The sequence below is a fragment of the Saccopteryx leptura genome, chromosome 3 (assembly GCF_036850995.1).
Source record: "Saccopteryx leptura isolate mSacLep1 chromosome 3, mSacLep1_pri_phased_curated, whole genome shotgun sequence".
NCBI classification, from domain to species: domain Eukaryota; kingdom Metazoa; phylum Chordata; class Mammalia; order Chiroptera; family Emballonuridae; genus Saccopteryx; species Saccopteryx leptura.
The window spans coordinates 190,608,514-190,635,226 of NC_089505.1; the positions used below are offsets into that span (position 1 = coordinate 190,608,514).

The 26,713-nt window shown below is 37.8% G+C and overlaps 1 protein-coding gene across 1 annotated transcript in view; it reads right to left on the bottom strand.

Moving 5' to 3' along the window:
• Nucleotides 1-26,713, bottom strand: part of RANBP9 (RAN binding protein 9) — a 92,802-nt gene that overhangs the window by 38,269 nt on the left and 27,820 nt on the right. The window contains exons 3-5 of the mRNA XM_066377088.1: nt 9,981-10,033; nt 8,618-8,785; nt 2,954-2,976 (exon numbers count right to left, since the gene is read on the bottom strand). Of these exons, the coding sequence (XP_066233185.1) occupies nt 2,954-2,976; nt 8,618-8,785; nt 9,981-10,033 (244 nt within the window). The remainder of the gene's footprint in view (nt 1-2,953; nt 2,977-8,617; nt 8,786-9,980; nt 10,034-26,713) is intronic.

The following is a 26,713-nucleotide window of genomic DNA, read 5'->3' on the forward strand; positions in this document are numbered from 1 at the left end:
ACCTCCAGCACTTGATTATTTTCCTGGTGAAACAGCTGGGTAACTGCACCTCTAAGACATTTCAGTCAACAAGCCAGCCAAGAAAGGAATATCAGAGTCCTGGCTATCGTCAGGAAGCCTTTGGTTATACTCTCGGGCAATATTAAGAAAGTGAGCATCAAAACCTGCACAATGCAGTTAGGAGCTGGGGAGAAAGTGCCAAAGACATAATGGAGAACTCAAAAAATGTTTTTGATTGTTTAGAAGACAATCTCATGTAGAAAACCACAGATAACAATTCTAAAAAACTGGTTTAAAAAGTTGGACTCCGAACATGAAGTTTGAGGGATATTTTAATCAATTTATATTGCTTATTTCATCATTTTTAAGCATGTAACAAGGATATTGATTAAAATCTATTGAACACCCTCACAGGTTGCTAGGTAATTGTAAAATAAAAATTCTAAATGATAAGCCCTAGATGGATAGTTTGGTTTGTTAGCATCGTACTAATATGCAAGGGTTGTGGACTGGATCCCCAGTCGGGGTACATATAGTCACAGATCGATGTCCCTATCTCCCACTCTCTCCCTTCCTCTCTAAAATCAATTTTAAAAATAATAATAATAAATAAAAACTGGACAGCATTAAAAAAAACTTCTAAGTGGTAAGAAAGCACTTTATCCTGGTTTGCTAGTTTTCCTACCTAGTAATGCATATTACAATTTATAGGGCCTTAGAGTTAGTTAAATAAGGTATCTAGAATCATACCACTTCTCACATTTCTAGTGATGTGAGCCACCATCATCCCTTGCTTGAATTTCTGCAACAGCCCCTTCTCAGGTCTGACTCTACCCATACTCCCCACCCCCTTCTATTTTTTCCATCCAGCAGCCAGTAATCATTTAAAAATGGAAGTTGTAGCATAGTAACTAAAACTCTGCAATGTCTTTGTATTTACTCAGATTAAATGCCTTACAATGGCCCTCAAGGTCCAGATGATCTAGCTCCCCCCAGTCCTTATCGTTATCTGACTCAGGTCCTACTACGCTCTGCCTTTCCCATGTCTCTCTACCTCACCTTGTGCTATTCTTCAAACTTGCCAGGCACACTCCTGCTTTAGTGCTGTTCCTCCACTGTTCCCTCTGCCTGTAACATTCCTGATCTATATATCCATTACAAATATTGATCAACTTACGACCTATGCAACTGCGACCATTCGACTTTACGACCACAGCTGCTAGCCACGACTGCTCCACGTCTGGCAGCACAAGCGTTGCCCAGCTGGGTGTACGACAGTGCGGACCAGCTTCTGGCAGCACTACCATCTCTGCGTGCACCATTTTAACTGTTATCCCAGACTCGGTACAGCAATTTGTGTTTTGTGTCTTGGATATTTTTCATCAAACCCCTCCCAAGATGTCTACCAAAAGGAAATTGTCTTTGCAAATATTAAACCAGTTGTACTGGTAATGCAGTATTTTACTTAAACCTGACAACTGTAAAAATAAGAAACAAAATGGTGTAGAGATGATACAAATGGCATAAAATGAACAAAGAAAATGATATATAACAATAATAAAAGAAAATTATGATAAAATATGACTTAAAAGATTTTTATAACATCATTTCACAGTACTGTACATATACCCTACTCAACTTATGACCAAATCGTGTTACGATTGGTCTGTCGGAACCAATCGTGGTTGTAAGTCGAGCACTACCTGTAGTTAACTCTCTCACTTCTTCAAAAGTTTCTGCTCAAGTCCTACCTTGAGCAAAGGTGAGCAAACTGTGTATCACATGTTCTATGCTGGGTATTCCCACCTTGTCCTCTTTCTTCGAAAACTACTAAAACCTTTAAAAGATGTTATTTACTTACTTATTTATTTTTTAAGATTTTATTCATTCATTTTAGAGAGGAGAGAGAGACAAGGGGGAGGAGCAAGAAGCATCAACTCCCATATGTGCCTTGACCAGGCAAGCCCAGGGTTTTGAACCGGTGACCTCAGCGTTCCAGGTCGTCGCTTTATCCACTGCGCCACCACAGGTCTGGCATAATTTACTTACTTATTTAATTATTTATTTATTTTTTTTTTGTATTTTTCTGAAGCTGGAAACGGGGAGAGACAGTCAGACAGACTCCCGCATGCGCCCGACCGGGATCCACCCGGCACGCCCACCAGGGGCGATGCTCTGCCCACCAGGGGGCGATGCTCTGCCCCTCCGGGGCGTTGCTCTGCCGTGACCAGAGCCACTCTAGTGCCTCGGGCAGAGGTCAAGGAGCCATCCCCAGCGCCCGGGCCATCCCTGCTCCAATGGAGCCTCGGCTGCGGGAGGGGAAGAGAGAGACAGAGAGGAAGGAGGGGGGGTGGAGAAGCAAATGGGTGCCTCTCCTATGTGCCCCAGCCAGGAATCGAACCTGGGTCCCCCGCACGCCAGGCCAACGCTCTACCGCTGAGCCAACCGGCCAGGGCCTAATTTACTTATTTTTAACGTTCTGTTTATTCTCGACATTGAAAGTCTGAATATGCTAAGAGGTTAGAGACTTTTACCTTACCTGTTTTCTTAAATGGTATATCCAAGCACAGAACCCACCACACAGTAGGCAGACAACATATACTGAATTAATACGTGACTAGAACTGCTATCAAGTCACTTGCTGAAAGTCCAATGATACCAAAGAAACATGTTTCAAATAAAGGCATAGTGACATTAAAAAGTATATTTTAATAATTAATTCTGATTTATTTTTTAGCTACAACAAAGTTCTCTTGTGCAACAATGTCCAGTGCAATTTGGATCTTAATTTCTGAAGATCCACACCAACGTTGACTAGAGCGAGATCTCTATTCTATGCATGGCATATAAACTGAATGTCATTAAGAATGCATTATAAACATGCTCAGTACTAATTTTTTATACTTCATTTAATTGAAAATGCAAAACTGCTTTAAAAAAAAGTATGTCTTACCGGTAGGTCGGTGAAAGCAATACCTTAAAAAAAAAAAAGGTGACATTAGAAGTTGTTTTTCAAAGCAGACTATGTTAACAAGCCAAATTTCTATTAAGAATAAAGAATAGCAAAGACAGAAAAGAAAAGATTTAAAAAGTCTAATTTTTTTCAAAAACAATTAACAGGTCTGAATGAATGCTGACCCCCTTTCCAAGATAATCTTTATTAGTCACATACTAATTTTATTTTGGGCATACTGCTATTGACTCCAGGATTTTTGAAATGATTTTAGATATATCTCCAAAACTATGTTAGACATCATATAAAAAACAATGGTTGCAAAATAGTCACATCTGAATATTGACCAATACCCAAGGTGTTTTATCCAGCCTTATTATTTAATCTTCCTCACTTAGATTTAGCTTTTAAATAATTTTGAGATTTTTATGTTATAATAATAAAAAGGTAAACAATAGAAAATATAGTATTTTTGCTTCTTAAAAAAAAATTCTTATAAAAAACCCCATTCTTGAATAACTTGACTACTCTGGAAAAAAATTCCTCCTTCAAAAGCTAAAAGATTTGTACAGTTGAGAATTTCTTTTAAATGAATTCTAATAGTAGTAATTTCAATACAGTCATGTTCCAAATACACTTGGAACAGTGTTAGTGTCAACAGAATAAGTCTACTGGCATCCCTAAGTGATGATTTAATAATCTCCCTTCAAATATTAAAATATATTACTTAGCTGAAAATAAGATAAACCAGTGTCTCTATAGGCCCTCATTCATATATTTAAAAAGACTGAGTTCTAGAAAAATGGGAGAGGTGATGTTGGTAAATCAGTTAACCTCAAATCTTCCAGTCTAAACACACATTGAAACAAAACAAAGACCACACCAGCACTATCCCTACAGTGTTGGTCATCATCTGAAAAGTGAGGACATTTTGTTAAATTGTTCCCACTTAAGATTCTATGACTCTGTAATTGTGTTGTACCATCAGAAAACTATCTGACTCTTTTTCAAGTACTGAAGTTAAAAGACAAACTGACTATAAAATCTCTATGATGTATTTTTTAAAACAAATGTGTTAAAACAGTGCTTTGTATTGTAGTTAAAGTCCTTTTAAAAACTAGTAAATTCACGTTGGCTTGTAAAGCAAGGCTGAAGGTCCTCTCCTGCCACCAGGTAAAATATTCTGATTACTTTTAGCTTCATTCATAAATATAAAGCAAAGTGTGGGCCAAATAAATAAGAAAAATTATACTAGCACTAGCCAGGGAGCTCAGCTGGTTAGAGCGTTGTCCTGATACACCAAGGTTGTGAATTTGATCCCCAGTCAGGGCACACACAAGAATCAACCAATGAATGCATTAATAAGTAGAACAATAAATCACTGTCTCTCCTTTCTTCTCTCTCTAAAATCAATAAACAAAAAAAAATTTTTTTAATAAAAATTCTAAAAATTTCAGAAAACTTCCACAGAAAATAAACTTTTGCCATAAAATAGCCTAATCAATTCTTTTCCTCAAAGATGTCTATTTGCAACAAAATTGCCTAAGTTATATTGTTTCAGCTTGAACAGGTGGTGGTGCAGTGGATAGAGTGTTGGACTGGGACATGGAGAACCCAGGTTCGAAACCCCGAGGTTGCCAGCTTGAGCGCAAGCTCATTTGGTTTGAACAAGGCTCACCAGTTTGAGCCCAAGGTCGCTGGCCTGAACAAGGGGTCACTCTGTCTGCTGTAGCCCCCCCCCCCCCCCCCCGGTCAAGGCACATATGAGAAAGCAATCAATGAACAACTAAGGTGCTGCAACAAAGAATTGATGCTCCTATCTCTCTCTCTTCCCGCCTGTCTGTCTGTATCTGTCCCTCTCTGTCTCTGTCACAAAAAAATAAAAGTTAACTGCTTCAGTAAAAAATTCCTTTCTGCAATTAATTACTTAAATCTTCCCTCTCTACTGACAATTCTAGTAAAAACTCCAAATTAATTTCATAGATTAACACTTTTAACCACTGCCAAATATAGCTACCATAATCTATACATAGAGACCACAAAAAGATGCCAGTTTAACAAGCTGGTATAATTATTTATATACACAGAAAGCAAGTTTTTTATATTTCTAATTTCCTGATTTGTCTAAAGCCTTTTTGAAAAGTGATCTTCAATTGATGCATGATATTCATTAAAACAAAGTAAACATTTCAAGTTAAATTAACCTAGATTTTGAAATATTTCTCCTTTAATTATTTTCTCACATAAAAACCTTTCTATTTCACCATTTACGGTAAATAAATACATATTTTTAAAACCTTTATGAGACAGAAACCAAAGACATATCAGCTTATAGGTAAAAATTATCTGTTTAGGAAGTACAAAGGAACAGTAACATAGTATTTTATCTTCTAGATGCTAGAATCAGGACGAGAGGTAAGCACATTTCTCCTATAAAGTGGCAGAGAGTAAGTATTTTCTGCTCTCTAAGCCACATGGTCTCTGTCACAGGAAAGCAGCCATACAAAGTACATAAATACAGATGTGGCTGCATTGCAATAAAACTTTACTTAAAAAACAGACAGACCAATTTGGACCAGGGTGACCTCAATTCTAAAGGAATAATTATGCTCGCCAATGTTTACCATTGCATCCCTGTCTCCTAGCCCAGTCTGTCAAACAATGAGAATAAACAACTCACTACTGTGTACTCACTATATGTGTGACGTGATCACCTAAGAATTGCACGAGTCATTTCAGTTTAGTCTAAGAACCCTAGTGAGGTAGGTATTATAGCGATCCTAGTTTACAAACTGAAGCACAGAAATAGTAATTAATTTGCATAAGGTCACATGGCTTAAACCAAGAGACAAAGCCAGGCAATTAAAGAACCCATATTAACAACTGTTATGCTGCCCCTCTATGTGCCTAATAATATACTGCTCACAAAAATTAGGGGATATTTAAAAATTAATATGAAGCTATAAAATATCCCCTAATTTTTGTAAGCAGTATGTATTTCTTAATTTATGAATAATGCCAAATGTTTCAAATGTACTTAAAATTTGAATTTAATTCTCACATTAGGTACCCTTAGAAAATCCCACATTTTAGAGATAGTTTTCTTATTCAGGAGATAATTTCAATTTAAATATCTGTGAAAATCTAATCAAAAATCAATTACATCTTCACAAATAAATTTTCTTCTCAGGAATAAAGTTTAAAAAACTATAAAAAGGCTAATTTTAACTTTTAAAATGTCTTCTTTATTTCTGAACCAAAGTTCATGCCCAACAGATTTTTCCTGGTTTAAGATATTAAATGTCATTAGCAGCCGAGCCAACCGAGACTATCCCAGTTAACTACTTGGACAAGTCAAAGCCAGAACAGCAACAACAAATGGAAGGGGCTGAATCCTCCTAGAAACCAGTTAGCCACAACAATCAAATTACAAATACACATAAAATTTGCTAGGCATCCTTAATATTCTTACAGTACTAAAAATACAGTTGAAACCTGAACAAAGCAGGGGTAAGGTGCTGGATCCTGTCCAGTTGAAAATCCACACACGACTTACGACTCCTCCCAAAAGTTTAACTACTAACAGCCTCCTTTTGACCAGAGCCTGACTGATAACCTAGTCAATTAACACACATTTTGTATGTTATATGTATTATATCATGTATTCTCACAATAAAGCTAAAGAAAAGAAAATGTTATTAAGAAAATCATAAGGAAAATACATTTATAGTACTGTACGTTATTTACTGAAAAAAATCCACATATAAGTGGATCCATGCAGTTCAAACCTGTGTTGTTCAAGGGTCACCCATTGAACAAGAATCTTTTGTAGACTTGTGACAATATATCAGATAACACAGGACTTCAGAATCAATATTAATAAGCAGAATGAAAAGTTTTAAGCCAAACATAATATGGAAAAGACACTAACATTATATTAGAAGTAGGCTGGACACTAAGAAAAAATAACTATTACCATTGCAGCTAGAAATTTATAATCTTCTACAAGAAATGATAGAAAAAAATAGTTTTTTTGTTTGTTTGTTTTTCTTCTTTTCCAAGTGAGAGGAGAGGAGACAGAGAGACAGATTCCCACATGCACCGCAGCCGGGATCCACCTGGCAACCCTGTCTGGGGCCAGTGCTCATAACCAAGCTATTTTTAGCATCTGAAGTGGAAGCTCCACAGAGCCATCCTCAGTGCCCAGGGCCAATGTGCTCAAGCCATGGCTGCAAGAGGAGAAGAGAGAAAGAGAGAAGGGGAAAGGGGAGGGGTGAAGAAGCAGATGGTTGATTCTCCTGTGTGCCCTGACCAAGAATTGAACCTGGGATATCCACACGCTTGGTAGATGCTCTATCACCGAAGCCAACTGGTCAGGACCCAGAGAGAATAGTTTTTGTGTTATATCAAAGAACAGCTATAAAATGTCTAAGCATACTATCTGCAGTCTAATTTAAATACTGTTTATAAGCAAACTGAAATCTCTGCCTTCTGGGTTTACTTAGTTTTTGCCTTTTACTTTATCTCATCAGAAATATTTGCTATCCATCAATTACATTTCAAACAGTAGAAGTTATGTGGAATCTTTTCATTTTTAAAGCATCAGTCTCACCATCCTTTATACTTTCCACAATTCAAATAACAAAATCTAGCCTGACTAGGCGGTGGTGAAGTGGATAGAGCGTTAGCCTGGGATATTGAGGACCCAGGTTCAAAACCCCAAGGTTGCTGGCTTGGGTGCAGGCTCACTGGCTTGAGCGTGGGATCATAGACATGACCCCATAGTTGCTGGCTTGAGCCTGGGGTCGCTGGCTTAAGCAAGGTGTCACTGGCTCAGCTGAAGTCCCCTGGTCAAGGCACATATGAAAAAGCAATCAACGAACAACTAAAGTGCCACAACTACGAGTTAATGTTTCTCATCTCTCTACATTCCTGCCTGTCTGTCCCTGTCTCTCTTTCACTTTAAAAAAAAGAAAAAGAAAAACAAAGAGTATAACAACCATATATACTTTTAAATTTCAGCATTATGAGCTCATATTTAAGTGAAAACCCTAATTTTCTATTAGTGTTAAAAATGGATAGATATCTTTATGTTTTCATTAATCTATACTGTTCTTTACTAGTCATCTGTCTTGTATTATTAGTTTTGCTTTTATTTGTTTGTTTTAATTCTGATCCTTTCTGCAGAACTAACTTATAGTCACTATCCTTATCAATCTTTGTTACCAGGCATGACCTTTACGTGCGTCAATGTCCTTCATTGCTTGGTAGCATCATTTTTCCTTCCTTTGTTATTTCATTCCATACTGGACTAAAAACTGACAGCCTCTTTTTCTTAGCACCTGTTAACCTAGAGACTGAATCACACATGAAAGGTTTTATTCAAAGCAGAGCAGAAAACACTTAGCACTTCTATTACTAAAATAAATATCTGAGCGTGGAAATATTTCTAAAGTTATTCCTATACATGTGATGCAATGTGGCCTTCACAGAATACAATTTATTTTTTATCATTTTCTCAATTTTCACCTGGAAGGAACAAAGAAATAATTCCTAGAAGCATCTATTTATAAAGGAAAATTACATAATAAGTATGACTACCACGATTTAAGTACAATAATCACAATATTTGGTTATTTTACATGCAAAACATTGTCTTAGTACCTAAACTATGTCCATTCTTAGTGTAGAAGCAGGTATTGTTGATAAGGTTAACACAACAGCCAATGACATCACCAGTCGTAAAAGTTGGTCCATAAGGTTGTCCCGTTCCAGAAGAACAAAATGAATGTCCATCATCCCCATGATAACCATATGAATGTTTATCCCAGCCTAAAGAGAAAGTTCCAATATATTTATAATGAAATGTCAAATTTCTCTGTGCTACAGGTAGTCACTAAGATTATGATCAAATAAACAAGAATAGTACAACAGATGACACACAAAGATAAAATCCCCAAATGTACATTTAAATTCTCCACAATTATACTACATAATTTCTATGTTATTAAAATACTGTCTACAACATTAAGGAAAATAAATTCACCTCACAGAACCTTAAAACTTGTATCAAACAGAGAGACTCCTACCAGAAAAAAAAGAAAGATACATTTTTCATGCTATTTTCTTTGCTAATAGACCAAAGAAATTTTATTTTGACTGGTTTTTATACACACATACACTTTAATATAAAATATAGTTTTCTATTTTGCTTTCTATTCTCAAAAAGTTTCCTTCCAAATTAAAGTATCACTCCCATCTGATTAATGGTTTTGAGAAATAGTTCTGTCATATGAATTCAGACCTTTTTTAGTTTACTTTTAACATCAGGCCTACATTCCCAGAATACTGAACTGAAAATGGGTTACCGGCTAAGAATGCATTGGGTAGCAAACAGAACCAACCACATTAAAATATTTTAAGTTGAGGCCTGACCAGGCGGTAGCACAATGGATAGAGCATCAGACTGGGATGCGGAGAACCAAGGTTTGAGACCCCAAGGTCGCCAGCTTGAGTGCAGGCTCATCTAGTTTGAGCAAGGCTCACCAGCTTGGACCCAAGGTCGCTGGTTCGAGCAAGGGCTACTTGGTCTGCTGTAGTCCCAGGGCCAAGGCACATATGAGAAAGCAATCAATGAACTAAGGTGTTGCAACGAAAAACTGATAATTGATGCTTCTCATCTCTCTCCCTTCCTGTCTGTCCCTATCCATCCCTCTATCTTGTCTCCAAAAAAAATAAATAAATAAAATAAAAAATTAAAATTGATATAACTGCATACTAGAAGTTAAAAATACCGAAAATCAAAAACAGGCAACAAAACAAAAAATGTACGGTATATATAAGTTTTGCCAAATAGTATAAAGTTAAATTTCTTTAAAAACTCAGTTTCCACTCTGAACTCAAAATATAGGTGATTAAAAGTACAGAAAAATCAAAATACTTAGCTATTTCAAATTATTAACTGAAAATTTTAGCCACAAAGACTATGGAGACTATATATACACTCTAGTTCATATTACAACTGTACCTGGTAGTCTATTCATGTTCACACCTTGAGCAGAAAGACCAATTCCCATGTAACTGTTTAAAAATAAGAAAAGAAGAATAGCAGGTTATCATAGTCAAAAATGTATAAATTACTTAACACTCAAATTATTATCAGAACTAAGCCCACAATGAAATTCAAAGGGTTGGTACAAAAAAAGTTATTGCAATTCATTAAATAGAAAAAAGGGTAATATTAAGCAACAATAAAACCCAGATCATAGCAAATTCCAATAATCATTCATAAACACACCCAAATTGGTAATAACTATGCCTTCTACTAACAACAATAAAATCTTTTCCAACTTATCAACACATAAATCCTTAGGATTTAGACTTCTGACAGAAAGTCTATTATGGAAGAAAAAAAAAAGTTAAATATGAGACAAATGTGTTTCAAAAAACAAAGTACAAATCCTAACCCCATATCCACACTAAAGAACATGGATATATATTTGGAAAAAGTGTCAAATTTATATAAAACATCTGAAATCCTTAATAAAATTACACTAATAAGTATTGTAGGGTAACTAGTCCACTAAAGAGTTAACCACCTGATGTTGTATGAAGATTATAGACCCAATGACTACAGACTCTACAATCTTTATACAACATCAGGGTAGTTAACGCTTTTGCAGACCAGGACAAAATTACTGGTGGACGAGCGGTTGAAAACCACTGATGTAGATAGGGTACCTATGAAGAGTTTTCTAAAAGTGTTTTAGCAAATTCACACAACTGACCTAAACATGAGATGCTTAAATTATGAAACTAGGAGAACACGAAGACAAAACCAATCTGAAGAACACAGAGAAAAAATATTCAAGGGGGGAAAAGGCCTTTGGGCCAGTATCAGAAGGTCTAACAGACATGTAATCAGAGTTTCATACAGAGAGAAAGAGAGAAAGGGGCAACTTAATTTTGTGGGAGGAAAAAAATTTTTTTATAGATTCAAGAAGCACTGAAAGGGAAGTAGGGACCCATGCCAACACAAGGTATTATATATTAAGGGAAATATCCTTTAAGGTATTTATTATCTTAAAGGATAATAATTTTATTTGACTATTTACAAATTTATTTTAAAAGTCTTAAAAACCTACCTGACCTGGCGGTGGCACAGTCAAATACAGCATTGAAATGGGACACAGAAGATCCAGGTTCGAAACCCCAAGGTCACCAGCTTGAGTATGGGCTCATCTGGCTTGAGAGAGGGCTCACCAGCTTGAGCGAGGGGTCTCTGGCTTGAGCGGGGGATCACAGATGGGACCCCATGGTCACTGGCTTGAAGCCCAAGGTTGCTGGCTTGAGCAAGGGGTCACTCACTCTGCTGTAGCCCCCGGGTCAAGGCACAAATGAGAAAGCAATCACTGAACAACTAAGGAGTTGCAATGAAGAATTGATGCTTCTCATCTCTCTCCCTTCCTGTCTGTCCCTATCTGTCCCTCTCTGACTCTCTCTCTGTCAAAAAAATAAATTAAAATAATTTCTTAAAAATTCTTTTAAAAATCTACAGGCCTTGTCCGGTTAGCTCAGTGGATAGAGCAACAGCCCAGCGTGCAGTGTCTCAGATTTGATCCTCACTTTCTCCCCCCTCTCACAGCCAAGTGGCTCAACTGGTTCAAGAGTCAGCCTCAGGTGCTGAGGATAGCTCGGTTGTGCATCAACCCCAGATAGGTATTGCCATATGGATCCTATCAGGGTGCATGCGGGAGTCTCTATCTCCCCTCCTCTCACTTAAAATAAATCTACACAATAATCAGTGAACTTAACAAGTAAAATTTTTTTTTAATTATTTATTTATTCATTTTAGAAAGGAGAGGGAGGGAGAGAGAGAGAGAGAGGAGAGAGAGAGAGAGAAGCTGGAAGCATCAACTCCCATATGTGCCTTGACCAGGTAAGCCCAGGGTTTTGAACCGGCGACCTCAGCATTTCCAGGTCGACGCTTTATCCACTGCACCACCACAGGTCAGGCCTTAACAAGTAAAATTTAATAAGGCTGCAGGATACAATATTACTATACAAAAATCTACTGTATTTGTATGTACTGAGGTAATCACTAGGAAAATAAAATTTCTAAAACAAGTACTACAATAACAGAAAACAGAAAACACTTAAGAATTGAACAAAAGACACGCAAGACCTCTATTAAAAATTACCAAATATTGTAAAGGAAAATTAAAGAAGATGTAAATAATTGGAAAGCTATAGCATGTTTATGGATTGAAAGACTCATTATTAAGGCTGCAATTCTCTTCAAACTGATCTTTAGAATCAATGCAATCCAAATCATAATCATAATAGAAGGTTTTGTAAAAACTGGCAAGCTGAGTGTAACATTTATACAGAAATGTACAAGATCTAAAATATTCAAAGGAAGCTTGAAAAAGAATCTAATTGTAGGACTTACACAATCTGACCTCAACATTTACCATAAAACTGAGCAATCAATAAAATATGACACTGGCATAATGATCAAGAGAATGAATTAAGAAAGAGCCCAAGAAGAGATCCAAACCTATAGTCACTTAATAATGTATAATAGGGGCCAAATCCAAAGGGTTAGAAATACTCTTCTAACAATAGTGACAGAATGAATATAAATATGGGGAAAAAAACAAACATTAATCTCCACCTCACACAGAGTCAACTGAAGATGAATCAAATTCCTAAATATTAAAGTTACAACTATAAACCTTCTAAAATGAAACATAAAAATATCCTGCCCCAGTCAGTTGGCTCAGTGGTAGAGTGTCAGCCTGGTGTGTGGAAGTCCCGGGTTCAATTCCAGGTCAGGGCACACAGGAGAAGCATCCATTTGCTTCTCTACCCTTCCCCCTCTCCTTCCTCTCTACCTCTTTTCTCCTCCCACAGCCAAGGGTTCATTGGTCTCCGGTGCTGAGGATGACTCCATGGCCTCCACCTCAGGTGCTAGAATGGCTTTGGCCGCAATGGATCAACGCCCCAGATGGGCAGAGCATCACCGCCTGGTGGGTATGCCAGGTGGACCCCAGTCGGGCACATGCAGGAATCTGTCTGACTGCCTCCCAGCTTCTAAGTTTGGAAAAATACAAAAAGAAAACATAAAAATATCCTAATTGTATGGAGATAAAATAAAGATTTATTAGAACACAGAAAGCAAGAACTGTAAGATAATAAACATATAACTTAGACTTCACCAAAATTAAAAACTTCTCAAAAGACATTAAGACAATCCAATTTTCTAAATGGACAAAAGATATATTAGACACTTCACAAAGTAAGACATTAAAGATGGCCAAGAAGCACAAGAGGGAAATGCAAATTAAAACCACAAAGGTAGCACTAAACACTCAGGAGAATGTTTAATATTTATAGGACTGACAATATCAGTGTTGACAAGAATATGGACAGTAAGAACTTTCATACATTGTTGGCAATTTAGAATGGTACAATCATTTGCAAAAATGGCTGGCAGTTTCTCATAAGACTGAACATATACCTACCCCAAGAACCAGCAATTCCACTCATAAGAAAAAGAAGACATGTATCCAATCCAACCTAAAGGTATTTTGAAACAACTAAAATGAGACGCTAAAAACCCAAAATCTATGGAACACAGCAAAAACAATCCTAAGAGGAAAATTCATAGCATTATAGGCCTACTTCAAGAAATAAGAAAAATCTTAAATAAACAACTTTACACTTAAAAGAACTAGGAAAAACAAACACAAATAAAGCCTAAAGTGAGTTAAAGAAAAGGAAGTAACAATCAGAGCAGAAATAAATTATATCGAGTCTAAAAACAAATACAAAAAAATCAATAAAACCAAGAGCCAATTCTCAAAAAAGATAAACAAGAATGATAAATATTTAACCAGACTCATCAAGAAAGAAAGAGTACCAATATAAATAAAATGAGAAAGAGAAGTAACAACTGATATCAAAGAAATGCAAAGAATTTTAAGAAAATATTACAAACAACTACATACATAACAACAAATTGGATATTCGGACAAAATGGATAGATTTTTAGAAAGATACATTCTTCCCCAAATGAATAAGAAAAAAATTAGAGAACTTGAATAGACAGGTTACAACTAATGAACGAGAAGCAGTAATCAAAAAACTATAAACAACAGTCCTGGCCCAGATAGCTTCACAGAATTTTAATAAATATTCAAAGAACTAACACCTAATTCTTCTCAAACTACTCCAGACAAATTCAAGAGGAGGCAAGACTCCCAAGCTCATTGTAGGAGGTTGGCATTATCTGAATTCCAAAACCAGATTAAGACACTACAAAAAAAGAAAATTATACATCAATACCCCTGATGAACATAGATGCTAAAAATCCACAACAAAATATCAGTCAACCAAATTCAGCAATACATTAAAAAAATTATACAAAATGATCAGTTGTAATTTATTCCTGGGATATAACACTGGTACAATATCCACAGGTCAATGTGATACACCATATAAAAAATAAATAAAAGATAAAAATCACATAATCATATCAACAGATGCAGAAAAAGCATTTGACAAAATCCAGCACCCATTTATGATAAAACCTCTCAGCAAAGTTGGAGTAAAAGGAACATACCTCAATATAATAAAGGCCACATATGACAAACCCACAGCCAAGGTCATACTCAAATGGTGAAAACTACAAGTGTTTTCTTAAGACTGAAAACAAGAAAGGATGTCTACTTTCACCATTTTTATTCAACATAATATTGGAAGTCCTAGCCATAGCAATCAAACAAGAAGAAATTGCCTGACCTGTGGTGGCGCAGTGGATAAAGCCTTGACCTGGAATGCTGAGGTCGCAGGTTTGAAACCCTGGGCTTGCCTGGTCAAGGCACATATGGGAGTTGATGCTTCCTGCTCCTCCCACTTCTCTCTCTCTCTCTCTCTCTCTCTCTCTCTCTCTTCTATGAAATGAATAAGTACAATAAAAATAATTTAAAAAAAAAAAAAAAAGAAGAAATAAAAGGTATCTAAATTGGAAAAGAATAGGTAAAGAATAGGTAAAACTCATTATTTGCAGATGAAATGATATTGATAGAGAACCCCAAAGATACCACCAATAAACTACTAGAACTGGTAAGTGAATTCATTAAAATAGCAGAATACAAAATAAATATCCATAATTCAGTTGTACTTTTATACACCAATAATAGAGTATCAAAAAGATAACCAAGAAAACAATCCCATTTATGATTACATCAAAAAACTAAAGTACAGCCTGACCAGGTGGTGGCGCAGTGCATAGACCATCGGACTGAGATTCGGAGGACCCAGATTTGAGACCCCAAGGTCGCCAGCATGAGCGCAGGCTCATCTGGTTTGAGCAAAGCTCACCAACTTGGACCCAAGGTCGTTGGCTCAAGCAAGGGGTTACTCAGTCTGCTGAAGGCCCACGGTCAAGGCACATACGAGAGAGCAATCAATGAACAACTAAGGTGTTGCAACGAAAAACTAAGATTGATGCTTCTCATCTCTCTTCATTCCTGTCTGTCCCTATCTATCCCTCTTTCTGACTTTCTATCTCTGAAAAAAAACCCAAAAAAACAAAGTACAAAGAATAAATTTAACCAAAGACATAAAAGATTTGTACCCCCAAAATTATAAGACACTAATGAAAGAAACTGAAGCCTGACCAGGCAGAGGCACAGTGGACAGAGCGTCAGACTGGGACACAAAGGACCCAGGTTTGAAACCCAGAGGTCGCTGGCTTGAGCATGGGATCACAGACACAACCCCACAGTTGCTGGTCTGAAGCCCAAGGTCACTGGCTTGAGCAAGGGGTCATTCACTCTGCTGTAGCCCCCCCAGTCAAGACACACATGAGAAAGCAATCAATGTACAACTAAGATACCGCAACAAAGAATTGATGCTTCTCCTCTCTCTCCCTTCCTTTCTGTCTGTCCCTCTCTCTGTGGAAAGAAGGGAGGGAGGGAAGGAGGGAGGGAGGGAGGGAGGAAAAATGAATATACAAATAAGTGGAAACATACTGTGTTCATGGAGGAAGAATTAACATCATTAAAACGACCATACTACCCAAAGCAATCTATAGATTCAATACAATTCCTATCAAGACACCAATGTCATCACAGAACTAGAACAAATATTCCTATAATTTATATGAAACCACAAAGACCCTGAATAGCCACAGCAATCTTAAGAAAAAAAGAGAAATCATGCTATCAAACTATACTACAGACTGACCAGGCGGTGGCACAGTGGATAGAGCATCGAACTGGGATGCAGAGGGCCCAGGTTCGAGACCCCGAGGTCGCCACTTGAGGGTGGGCTCACCAGCTTAAGTATGGGATCATAGACATGACCTCAAGGTCATTAGCGTGAGCTCAAAGGTCGCTGGTTTGAACCTAAGGTCACTGGCCTGAGCCCAAGGTCGCTGGCTTGAGCAAAGGGTCACTTGCTCTACTGTAGCCCACCTCTGGTCAAGGCACATATGAGAAAGCAAAGAACAATTAACAATTAAGGTGCCACAATGAAGAACTGATGGTTCTAATCTTTCTCCCTTTCTGGCTGTCTGTCTCTATCTGTCCCCCCACCCTGTCAAAATAAATAAAAAATAAAAATAAAAAAGCTATACCAAAAGGTCATAGTAATCGAAACAACATGGTACTGGCATAAAAACAGATATATCGATAAATGGAACAGATAAAGAGCCCAGAAATAAACCCATGCCTATATAGACAACTAATATTTGACAAAGGAGTCAAGAACATACAATGGAGTAAAGACAGTCTATTCATAAATGGTGCTAAGAATATTGAACAGGTATGTGCAAAAAAATGCAACTATACTACCTTCTTACAGAATACACAAGAATAAACTTAAAATGGCTTAAAGACTTTAATATCAGAATTGAAACCATAAAAACTCTAGAAAACACAGGCAGTAAATCTCAAATATTTTTTGATGCAGTATTTTTCTGATATACCTCCTTGGGCAAGGAAAACAAAAGAAAAAATGAACAAATGGAACTATATCAAACTAAAAAGTTTTTGCATAGCAAAGGAAATCATCAACAAAATGAAAAGACAACCCACTCAATGGAAAAACATATTTGCCAAAGATACATCTGATAAGGGCTTAATATCTAAACTTTATAAAGAAATTATAGCCTGACCAGGCGGTGGCACAGTGGATAGAGCATCGGACTGGGATGCCGAGGACCCAGGTTCGAGACCCTGAGGTCACCAGCTTGAGCACGGCTCATCTGGTTTAAGCAAGGTTTACCAGCTTGAGCCCAAGGTCACTGGCTTGAGCAAGGGGTTACTCCAGGGGTCCCCAAACTACGGCCCGCGGGCCGCATGCGGCCCCCTAAGGCCATTTATCCAGCCCCCGTCGCACTTCCAGAAGGGGCACCTCTTTCATTGGTGGTCAGCGAGAGGAGCATAGTTCCCATTGAAATACTGGTCAGTTTGTTGATTTAAATTTACTTGTTCTTTATTTTAAATATTGTATTTGTTCCCGTTTTGTTTTTTTACTTTAAAATAAGATATGTGCAGTGTGCATAGGGATTTGTTCATAGTTTTTTTTATAGTCTGGCCCTCCAACAGTCTGAGGGACAGTGAACTGGCACCCTGTGAAAAAAGTTTGGGGACCCCTGGGTTACTCGGTCTGCTGAAGGCCCACGGTCAAGGCACATATGAGAAAGCAACCAATGAACAACTAAGGTGTCGCAATGTGCAACGAAAAACTAATGATTGATGCTTCTCATCTCTCCGCTCCTGTCTGTCTGTCCCTGTCTATCCCTCTCTCTGACTCTCTGTCTCTGGGGGAAACAAAAAAATAAAAGCAAACAAACAAAAATAAAAGAAATTATAGACAGGGTTGCTGGGTGGATCCTGATCGGGGAGCATGTGGGAGTCTGTCTATCTCCCCTCCTCTCACTTATATAAAAAAAGAAAAAGAAAATCCACACAAAATTTCTACACTATTGTTTGCATCAGCATTATTCATAATAGGTACTGATGAATAGGTAAACAAAATGTGATATATCCTTACAATGGAACATTATTTGGCAACAATGGGTAAAGGGTTGCTGATAAATATTTTATCCCCTAATTTTTGTGAACATGAATGAACTTCAAAAACATAAAAAGGTAAGTCAAAAACAAAAGGTCACCTATTATAAGATTCCATTTCTTTGAAATTCTAGTATAGACAAATTTATAAAAACAAAATAGGTAAATGGTTGCCTATGGCTGGGAGAAGCAATTTCTTTTTCAGGTGATGAAAATGTTCTAAAATTAAACAGTGGTAAGGGTTGCACAATTCTGTGATACACTAAAAATTAACCAAAATGTATTGTAAATTTTTAATGGCATGTGAATTATGTCTCAATGAAACTTCAATAAATCTCTCATTGTCAATAAAACAAACAAGAAGACTTCTGGTTTCAGCACTAGAACATACAGGAGTTTGGATTTTGTCACTCTTATCCTCGCAACAATGACAAATTGAAAATCAATTCTTTTTTTTTTTGTGTGTGTGTGTGTGTGACAGGGACAGAAAGAGGGACAGACAGGAAGGGAGAAAGATGAGAAGTATCAATTCTTCGTTGCGGCACCTTAGTTGTTCACTGACTGCTTTCTCATATGTGCTTTGATGGGGGGGAGCGATGGGCTACAGCAGAGCAAATGACTCCTTGCTCTCTAGCCAGAGACCTTGGGCTCAAGCCAGTGACCATGGGCTTCAAGCCAGTGACCTTTGGGCTCAAGTCATCATATCTATGATCCCATGCTCAAGCCAGCAACCTTGGGGTTTCAAACCTGGGTCCTTCGCATCCCAGTCTGATTGATACTCTATCCACTGGGCCACCACCTGATCAAGCCAACAACTCTAAGAAGTCATCAGAATACTGAGTTCACAAGGCATAATGCCTTTAGGAAAATTGAAGGGACAAGTGAATACAGATAATCAGAGCTTACCAGGAGCCGGAGCCTCTAAGACAGGGGTCCCCAAACTTTTTACACAGGGGACCAGTTCACTGTCCCTCAGACCATTGGAGGGCCAGACTATAAAAAAACTATGAACAAATCCCTATACACACTACACATATCTTATTTTAAAGTAAAAAAACAAAATGGGAACAAATACAATATTTAAAATAAAGAACAAGTAAATTTAAATCAACAAAGTGACCAGTATTTCAATGGGAACTATGGGCCTGCTTTTGGCTAATGAGATGGTCAATGTGCTCCTCTCACTGACCACCAATGAAAGAGGTTCCCCTTCTGGAAGTGTGGCGGGGCGGGATAAATGGTCTTAGGGGGCCGCATGCAGCCCGTAGTTTGGGGACCCCTGCTCTAAGACATAACTGGTAGGAACACTTTAAAGGTAACTGATGAATTGCTGGAGGTTGTGTTTAAGGAGTTTGAGTTTTAAAATCCTTCCCATCTTAAGCCTCCATATTTTCATGAGTTTTACTTTGAGGAGCTCTACAAGATTATCACCAGAAAAATAAATAAACTTCTAGTTTTGGGGAGAGGAAAAGTGGGTATGCCCAGAGTAATCCATTCTCCTTAACCAAGACCTGCCTCTAAGGGAAACTACTTTATCAAAGCTTCATTTGACCTAGAGTAAGGACAATCAGACAACTCAAGACCCAGCCAGCTTTCCTGACTAAAGTAAGGTGACAGGGTAAAACACTAAAACTCTTCTAAAGATCACAGCCCAGGGATGCTGATCCACTACAACTGAGATGTAATCTTAAGATTATAGAACACACTCCCATTCCCCAGTACCTTATCACATCAACAGGGCTCCAGTGTGATAACAGATGACAAGTGAGAGAGCTGCAAAACATGACTCTATTTAAGGAGTTTCTAGGGAAACCCAAAACTGGGAAGAAAAAAGTAAATACAAGGGAATGAGAGGAAAATGAAGCCTCTGACACCTACTACAATACAAACACCTAGGAAACATTAAACACAGCATAAATCCTAGCCAGATAATTATAAAACCTCACAGTAATGATCTATTTACCTGAGTTCCTATCATACAATTTTCAACAAAAACATAGACTGCATGAAAAAAGATAAGACAAATTACATTCTAAGGAGACAAAGCAAGCATCATAACCTACTCAGACATGGCAGATGTTTTAGAATTATCAAACTAAGAATTTATAACTGATTTATACGCTATTGGCTATAAGAAAAAATCAAAGCAAGATGCTAGAAATAAAAAGCACTAACACAAATCAAGAATGCTTTCAATGGGCTCATTAGACTAAACACAACTGAGAAAGCAATCAGTGAGTGTAAAGTATTGTTACTGGAAACATACCAAGCTGAAATACCAAAAAAAGGGGGGGGGACAAAAAGGGGAACAGAATATACAAAAACTCATGGGACAACTATAAAAGGTGTAACATACATATACAGGCAATACTAGAAGGAGAAAAGAAAGAAACAAGTATTTTAAGTAATAACAACAGAATTTTTCCAAAATTAATGATTCTAAATCAGTGCTTCTCAACCTTTCTAATGACGTGACCCCGCAATACAGTTCCTCATGCTGCGGTGACCCCAAACCAAAAAATAATTTTGGTGGCTACTTCATAACTGTAATTTTGCTACAGTTATGATTCGGAATGTAAATACCTGATATGCATTATGTATTTTCCGATGGCTTTAGGTGACCCCGCCGGGGTCGTGACCCACAAGGTTGAGAACCACTGCTCTAAATCAAAATTTCAGAAAATTTCGAGAAACCAAAAGAGGTTAAACAGAAAAACATCAACACCTCGACTTGCCATATATAAATTACAAAAGTTAAACAGAAAATCCTGAAATAAACTAACAAATAACAACAAAAAACCCATCCAAAAAACACTTTACCTATATGAAAGAAGGATAAGAACTGTTACCAGACTCTTCTTTAGAACCTATGCAAGCAAAGAGATTGGAATGAATTATCTGAGTATTAAAATAAAACCACAAACCTCGCTATCCAGTGAAATTTTCCTTCAAAAGTGAAGGACAAATAAAGATTTTTATCAGATAAACAAAAATTGGGGGAATTTTTTGCTACTAGGCCTGCCTTGCAGGAAATATTAAAAGAAGTTCTTCAGAGAGAAGAAAAAGACACACCTGAAAAACTGAGATAAAGAAAGGGAGAGGTTCAGCCTGACCAGGCGGTGGCGCAGTGGATTGAGCGTCGGACTGGGATGCGGAAGGACCCAGGTTCGAGACCCCAAGGTCGCCAGCTTGAGCACGGGCTCATCTGGTTTGAGCAAAAGCCCACCAGCTTGAACCCAAGGTCACTGGCTCCAGCAAGGGGTTACTCAGTCTGCTGAAGGCCCGCGGTCAAGGCACATATGAGAAAGGAATCAATGAACAACTAAGGTGTTGCAACGCGCAATGAAAAACTAATGATTGATGCTTCTCATCTCTCTCTGTCCCTGTCTATCCCTCTCTCTGACTCTCTCTGTAAAAAAAAAAAAAAAAAAAAAAAAAAAAGGGAGAGGTTCAGAAAAAAAGAAATAAAGATAAAATAAAGATATAAGATAATAATGAGGGGAAAGCATGTTGTAAAAAAGCTTGTACAGTTGTTGGAAATGTAAACAATGTTTTCCAAAAGGGTAAATATGGAGTGTAGATAAGAAATAACTCAATTTTTAGCAATTTCAAAACAGTGGTGAGCTGGATGTTTTTGTCCTATAGGATTGAAGTTAGCTTTTAATTTATAAAAAACTATTCATTCAACCAGTTCCTTATTTAAAATTCAAAAGCAGTTTTATGACTGATTCTGAAATAAAGTTCAAATTATACTAAATATTAGATTCTCAGTAAGCATTCATCTAATTCAGTGGTTCTCAACCTTTCTAATGCTGTGACCTCGCAATACAGTTCCTCATGTTGCGGTGACCCCAAACCAAAAAATAATTTTGGTGGCTACTTCATAACTGTAATTTTGCTAGTTATGATTCAGAATGTAAATACCTGATATGCATTATGTATTTTCCGATGGCTTTAAGCGACCCTGCTGGGGTCGCGACCCACAGGTTGAGAACCGCTGATCTAATGGGTATATATGGTCATCTATCAAATTCTTTGCTTGATGTTTAAGTATTCAAATTCTGAAGTTTCTTCTTACTCAAGGTACAAGAGGGATCTTTCTGTCTTACAGGATTTGAAGAAAATTACTTAATACCTTTGGAAATAAAATCTTTTATTTCTACAGCATGGCATCCTCACTAAAAGGTGATGTGACATGATTAATTGGCCATTAGACAACTTTGCCATAAAAGATAAAATAACTGGTTGACAGCTTGGTTTACATCTGGCAGACTTAATGTATTTAAGTTAGTTATCGATTGGTTTCATTTCTCCATTGACAAAGTTTTCGCAATACTCTTGTTTTTTTGTCATATAATATAAATCTCAGTCCTCATAATGGTCTATACAGTGACGAGAATAAACCTGGTGATCTAAATAGTGGATAACAACAAACTATAAAGCCAAACTGCAAAGCTACATGTAAAGCCAAATTGTATACAATACTACAAAATGATAACATCAGTTTGCAAATCCTTTTATGAGCAGTCATTTCTCCTACCTGTCAACACCAAAAGTTTACCAAACTATGGGAACTACAAGAGGTAGCCACTAATTCAGAAGTGTTAGCAATAATTATTAATTCTTTGGTTGGACAATGACACCTCTTTAATGAAGAAAGAAATGTTAATGAAAAAAAGTGATTCCAAAAGAAACAAATAAACAAGCAAAAAATTTATACTATGAACAAAAGACTTCCAAAACAATATATTTTCATTTTTTACAATAAAGTTTTTTTAATTTTGAAACTAATTTTCAAATTTCACTATGTCTCTTCTAACATCCTTCTTTTTTTGGTCTTTCTTTGATGGCGAAACTACCTTGTAGCTAATTAGTTCTGCAGCAAAAATACTTGCAGCAAACTGCTTATGGGGAAAATAACTAGAAACAGGACAGTTATCTGTTACTTACAAGCTACCAATCCTAAACATTTAAAGATTTGAACATACACCAATTTCTTCTTTTATGTGAAAGAAGGCACATATAACTACTTTCAAACATTAAAAGTAAACTACTGATATATACCCAACTGGTGAATCATAATATTAAACCCAAAATATTTCAACAAAAGTTGCAGGTGTCCTTGTGAAAATATTCCAATCAGGTTTTCTTGGTTTTTTTGTTTGTTTGTTTTTAATTTTTTGCATTTTTCTGAAGCTGGAAACAGGGAGAGACAGTCAGACTCCCGCATGCGCCCGACCGGGATCCACCCGGCACGCCCACCATGGGGCGACGCTCTGCCCACCAGGGGGCGATGCTCTGCCCATCCTGGGCGTCGCCATGTTGCGACCAGAGCCACTCTAGCGCCTGAGGCAGAGGCCACAGAGCCATCCCCAGCGCCCGGGCCATCTTTGCTCCAATGGAGCCTCGGCTGCGGGAGGGGAATAGAGAGACAGAGAGGAAAGCGCGGCGGAGGGGTGGAGAAGCAAATGGGCGCTTCTCCTGTGTGCCCTGGCCGGGAATCGAACCCGGGTCCTCCGCACGCTAGGCCGACACTCTACCGCTGAGCCAACCGGCCAGGGCGGTTTTTTTGGGTTTTGTTCTTTTTATTTTGTGACAGAGACAGAGAGAGATGAGAAGCATCAATTCTTCATTGTAGCACCTTAGTTGTTCACTGATTGCTCTCTTATATGTGCCTTGACGGGAGAGGGGGGGGCGGCTACAGCAGATCTAATGACCTCTCCTTACTCAAGCCAGCAACCTAGGGTTCAAGCTGGTGAGCCTTGCTCAAACCAGATGAGCCCGTGCTCAAGCTGGCAACCTTGGGGTTTCGAATCTGGGTCCTCTGTGTCCCAGTCCAACACTCTATCCACTGCAGCACTGCCTGATAAGGCTCAATCAGGTTTTTAAACATGCATATTTCAGCCTGACCAGGCGGTGGTGCAGTAGCTAAAATATCAGCCTGGGATGCTGAGGACCCAGGTTCACATCCCCGAGGTCACCAGCTTGAGCATGGATCATAGACATGACCCCAGGATTGCTGGCTTTAAGCCCAAGGTCACTGGTTTGAGCAAGGGGTCACTGGCTTGGCTGTCTCCGCCCCCATCAAGTCACATAATGAGAAAGCAATCACTGAACAACTAAGTTGCTGCACAAAGAACTGATGCTTCTCATCTCTCTCCCTTTCTGTCTGTCTCTCTCTTTCTCTTAAAAAAAAAACAAAACAGATTTCAGGGGTTAAAAGAAAAAAAAACTATCACCAAAAAGGTTTAAGAACTTACAAAAAAGCAAACACAAAGAGCAACTGTCTAGAGAGCTATAGTTCTAAAATATCATGAACACATTGAAAATTTTATGACAAAGTAAGCAGATAAAATTTTATGTGATCACTGTACTAGTCATGTTTTTTATTTGCTGTATCTTAAATGATGTTTAGATATCTTAAAAAGCTTTCAGGCCAGGGGAAACTGCTCATCCCAAGGCTAGCCCTTTCTTAGAGATAGCAAAAGTCTTGGCCAGGAACATCTCTCTCATATACAAACCAATCAATTATAAGTCAACAGCCTCAGCCATCACCTTATTTACCTCACAGACACATGCACACAAGTCAGCATTTCCCTGGCCTACCATCCCAGGTTCAGATCCCAGAAAACTAGAGACCAGCCCTACAGCCCAAACCCCACTGGAATTACTCAAATATGCCAATCCTAAACTGTTTACCCTGACTGCCTTGCTTATCCCTCGAAAACCCCAACACACACTCTGTCCTAGGCCTTCCTTTCAATCCTGTCTTCTGCCACCTGTGCTTCCCCTGTGACCCCGAGTGACATGTGTGCCCCTCTCTGGGACCTGTGAGTGTAATAAACTTCCCTCTGAGCCCCGTTCTTGTTTCCTCCTGTGGCCACAACTTCACCATACCCTAGACAACACGTACATTCATAGAACAGCCACTTTTAATATATAAAATTCAATAATATGCGTATCCAAAATATTACAAATTAAGTACTAATCCTAGATGATTATTTGAGCCAACAGAATTGAGGTAATAATTTACAACTCAAGAAACTGAAAATGAAAATTCTTTTTCTCAAGATTACTATTCAAATCTAAAGCATTTGATTTGTCTGTGATACAAAGTTTTGTCTCAATTATAATCCTACACTGACAGCAAAGCAGCTACTTGTTTATATACTATACTAACCTGGCCCTGTTCCTCCCAAAGCAGGAGCACAGAAAACAAAAATTTTAACAGGCTCTACTTCTTCCATCTAGAAAAGTCCACAATAATGTACATCAAACTGTCAGCTACTTAATTCTTCTATTACCTCTCAAAGAGCTATATAAATATACAATACCCTAAATTAAGGCCTGACTATGTGTACTAAAATGGTTTCAAGTACCTATTCATTTCTCTTTCCTATTAATAATGAAGACAAAACTCTAAGATGAACAAAAGCATACTACTAGTTTGAGAGTTCCTCTAAAAACTGCCTAATAAGCCTGACCTGTGGTGGCACAGTGGACAAAGTGTCAATCTGGAATACTGAGGTTGCCAGTTTGAAACCCTGGGCTTGCTTGGTCAAGGCACACATACAGGAAGCAACTACTGCAAGCTTATGCTTCTCAACCCCCCCCTTTCTTTCTCTCCTCTCTCTAAAATCAATAAATAAAACCTTAAAAAAATAAAGCCACTTGTCGGCCTGACCTGCGGTGGCACAGTGGATAAAACATCGACCTGGAACGCTGAGGTTTGCTGGTTCAAAACTCTGGGCTTGCCTGGTCAAGGCACATATGGGAGTTGATGCTTCCTGCTCCTTCCCTTTCCTCCCCTTCTCCCCCCCCTCCAAAAATGAATAAATAAAATCTAAAAAAACCCCAAACTGTCAACTAATCTCATCTGTAGTTAATTACAACAAATAAACATAACTTGTTTTCCTGACTTTTTAAAGTAGCCTATAACACTGCTAACTATAAGAAAGAATTTGTATATAAAACAAATCCTACTTTTCATCTTATAGCACTAAATAATTTTGACTCTAATAGGGTAAAATTTTTGTTTAATAAAATTTATTCTTTACATTGCAATCCATATTTAAAATCCTCTTATCTTTTTAGCATGTTCCTACAAAATTAATGAACAATGAAAAACAGCAACTATAAATCATGAAAAGAAGATAGTACGAAACTGCTTCAAATTTCAATTTTATAACCTTTACAGGTGCTATTTATCATACCAAATGACATGTACCTATAAAAACTATGAAGACTGGGGTGTATTGTACTGTTCAATTTTTCAGTGATAACATTTTCCTTTAAAAGAGTTATAACTTAGGCCTGACCTGTCATGGTGCAGTAGATAAGGCGTCGACCTGGAACACTGAGGTTGCTGGTTCCAAACCCTGGGCCTGTCCAGTCAAAGCATATACAGGAAGCAACTCCTATGAGTTGATGCTTCCAGCTTCTCCCTCCTCTTTCTCTCTCTCCTCTCCTATCTCTAAAAATCAAAAAATGAAATCTAAATAAATCAAGTTAACACTTGAAACTTACAGTGGACCTTTTTCAAAGGAACTCTACAATATTTAACTTAAAAAAGAGAGCCCTGACCGGTTGGCTAAGTGGTAGAGCGTCAGCCTGGCAAGCAGGAGTCCTGGGTTCGATTCCCCAGCCAGGTCACACAGGAGAAGCGCCCATCTGC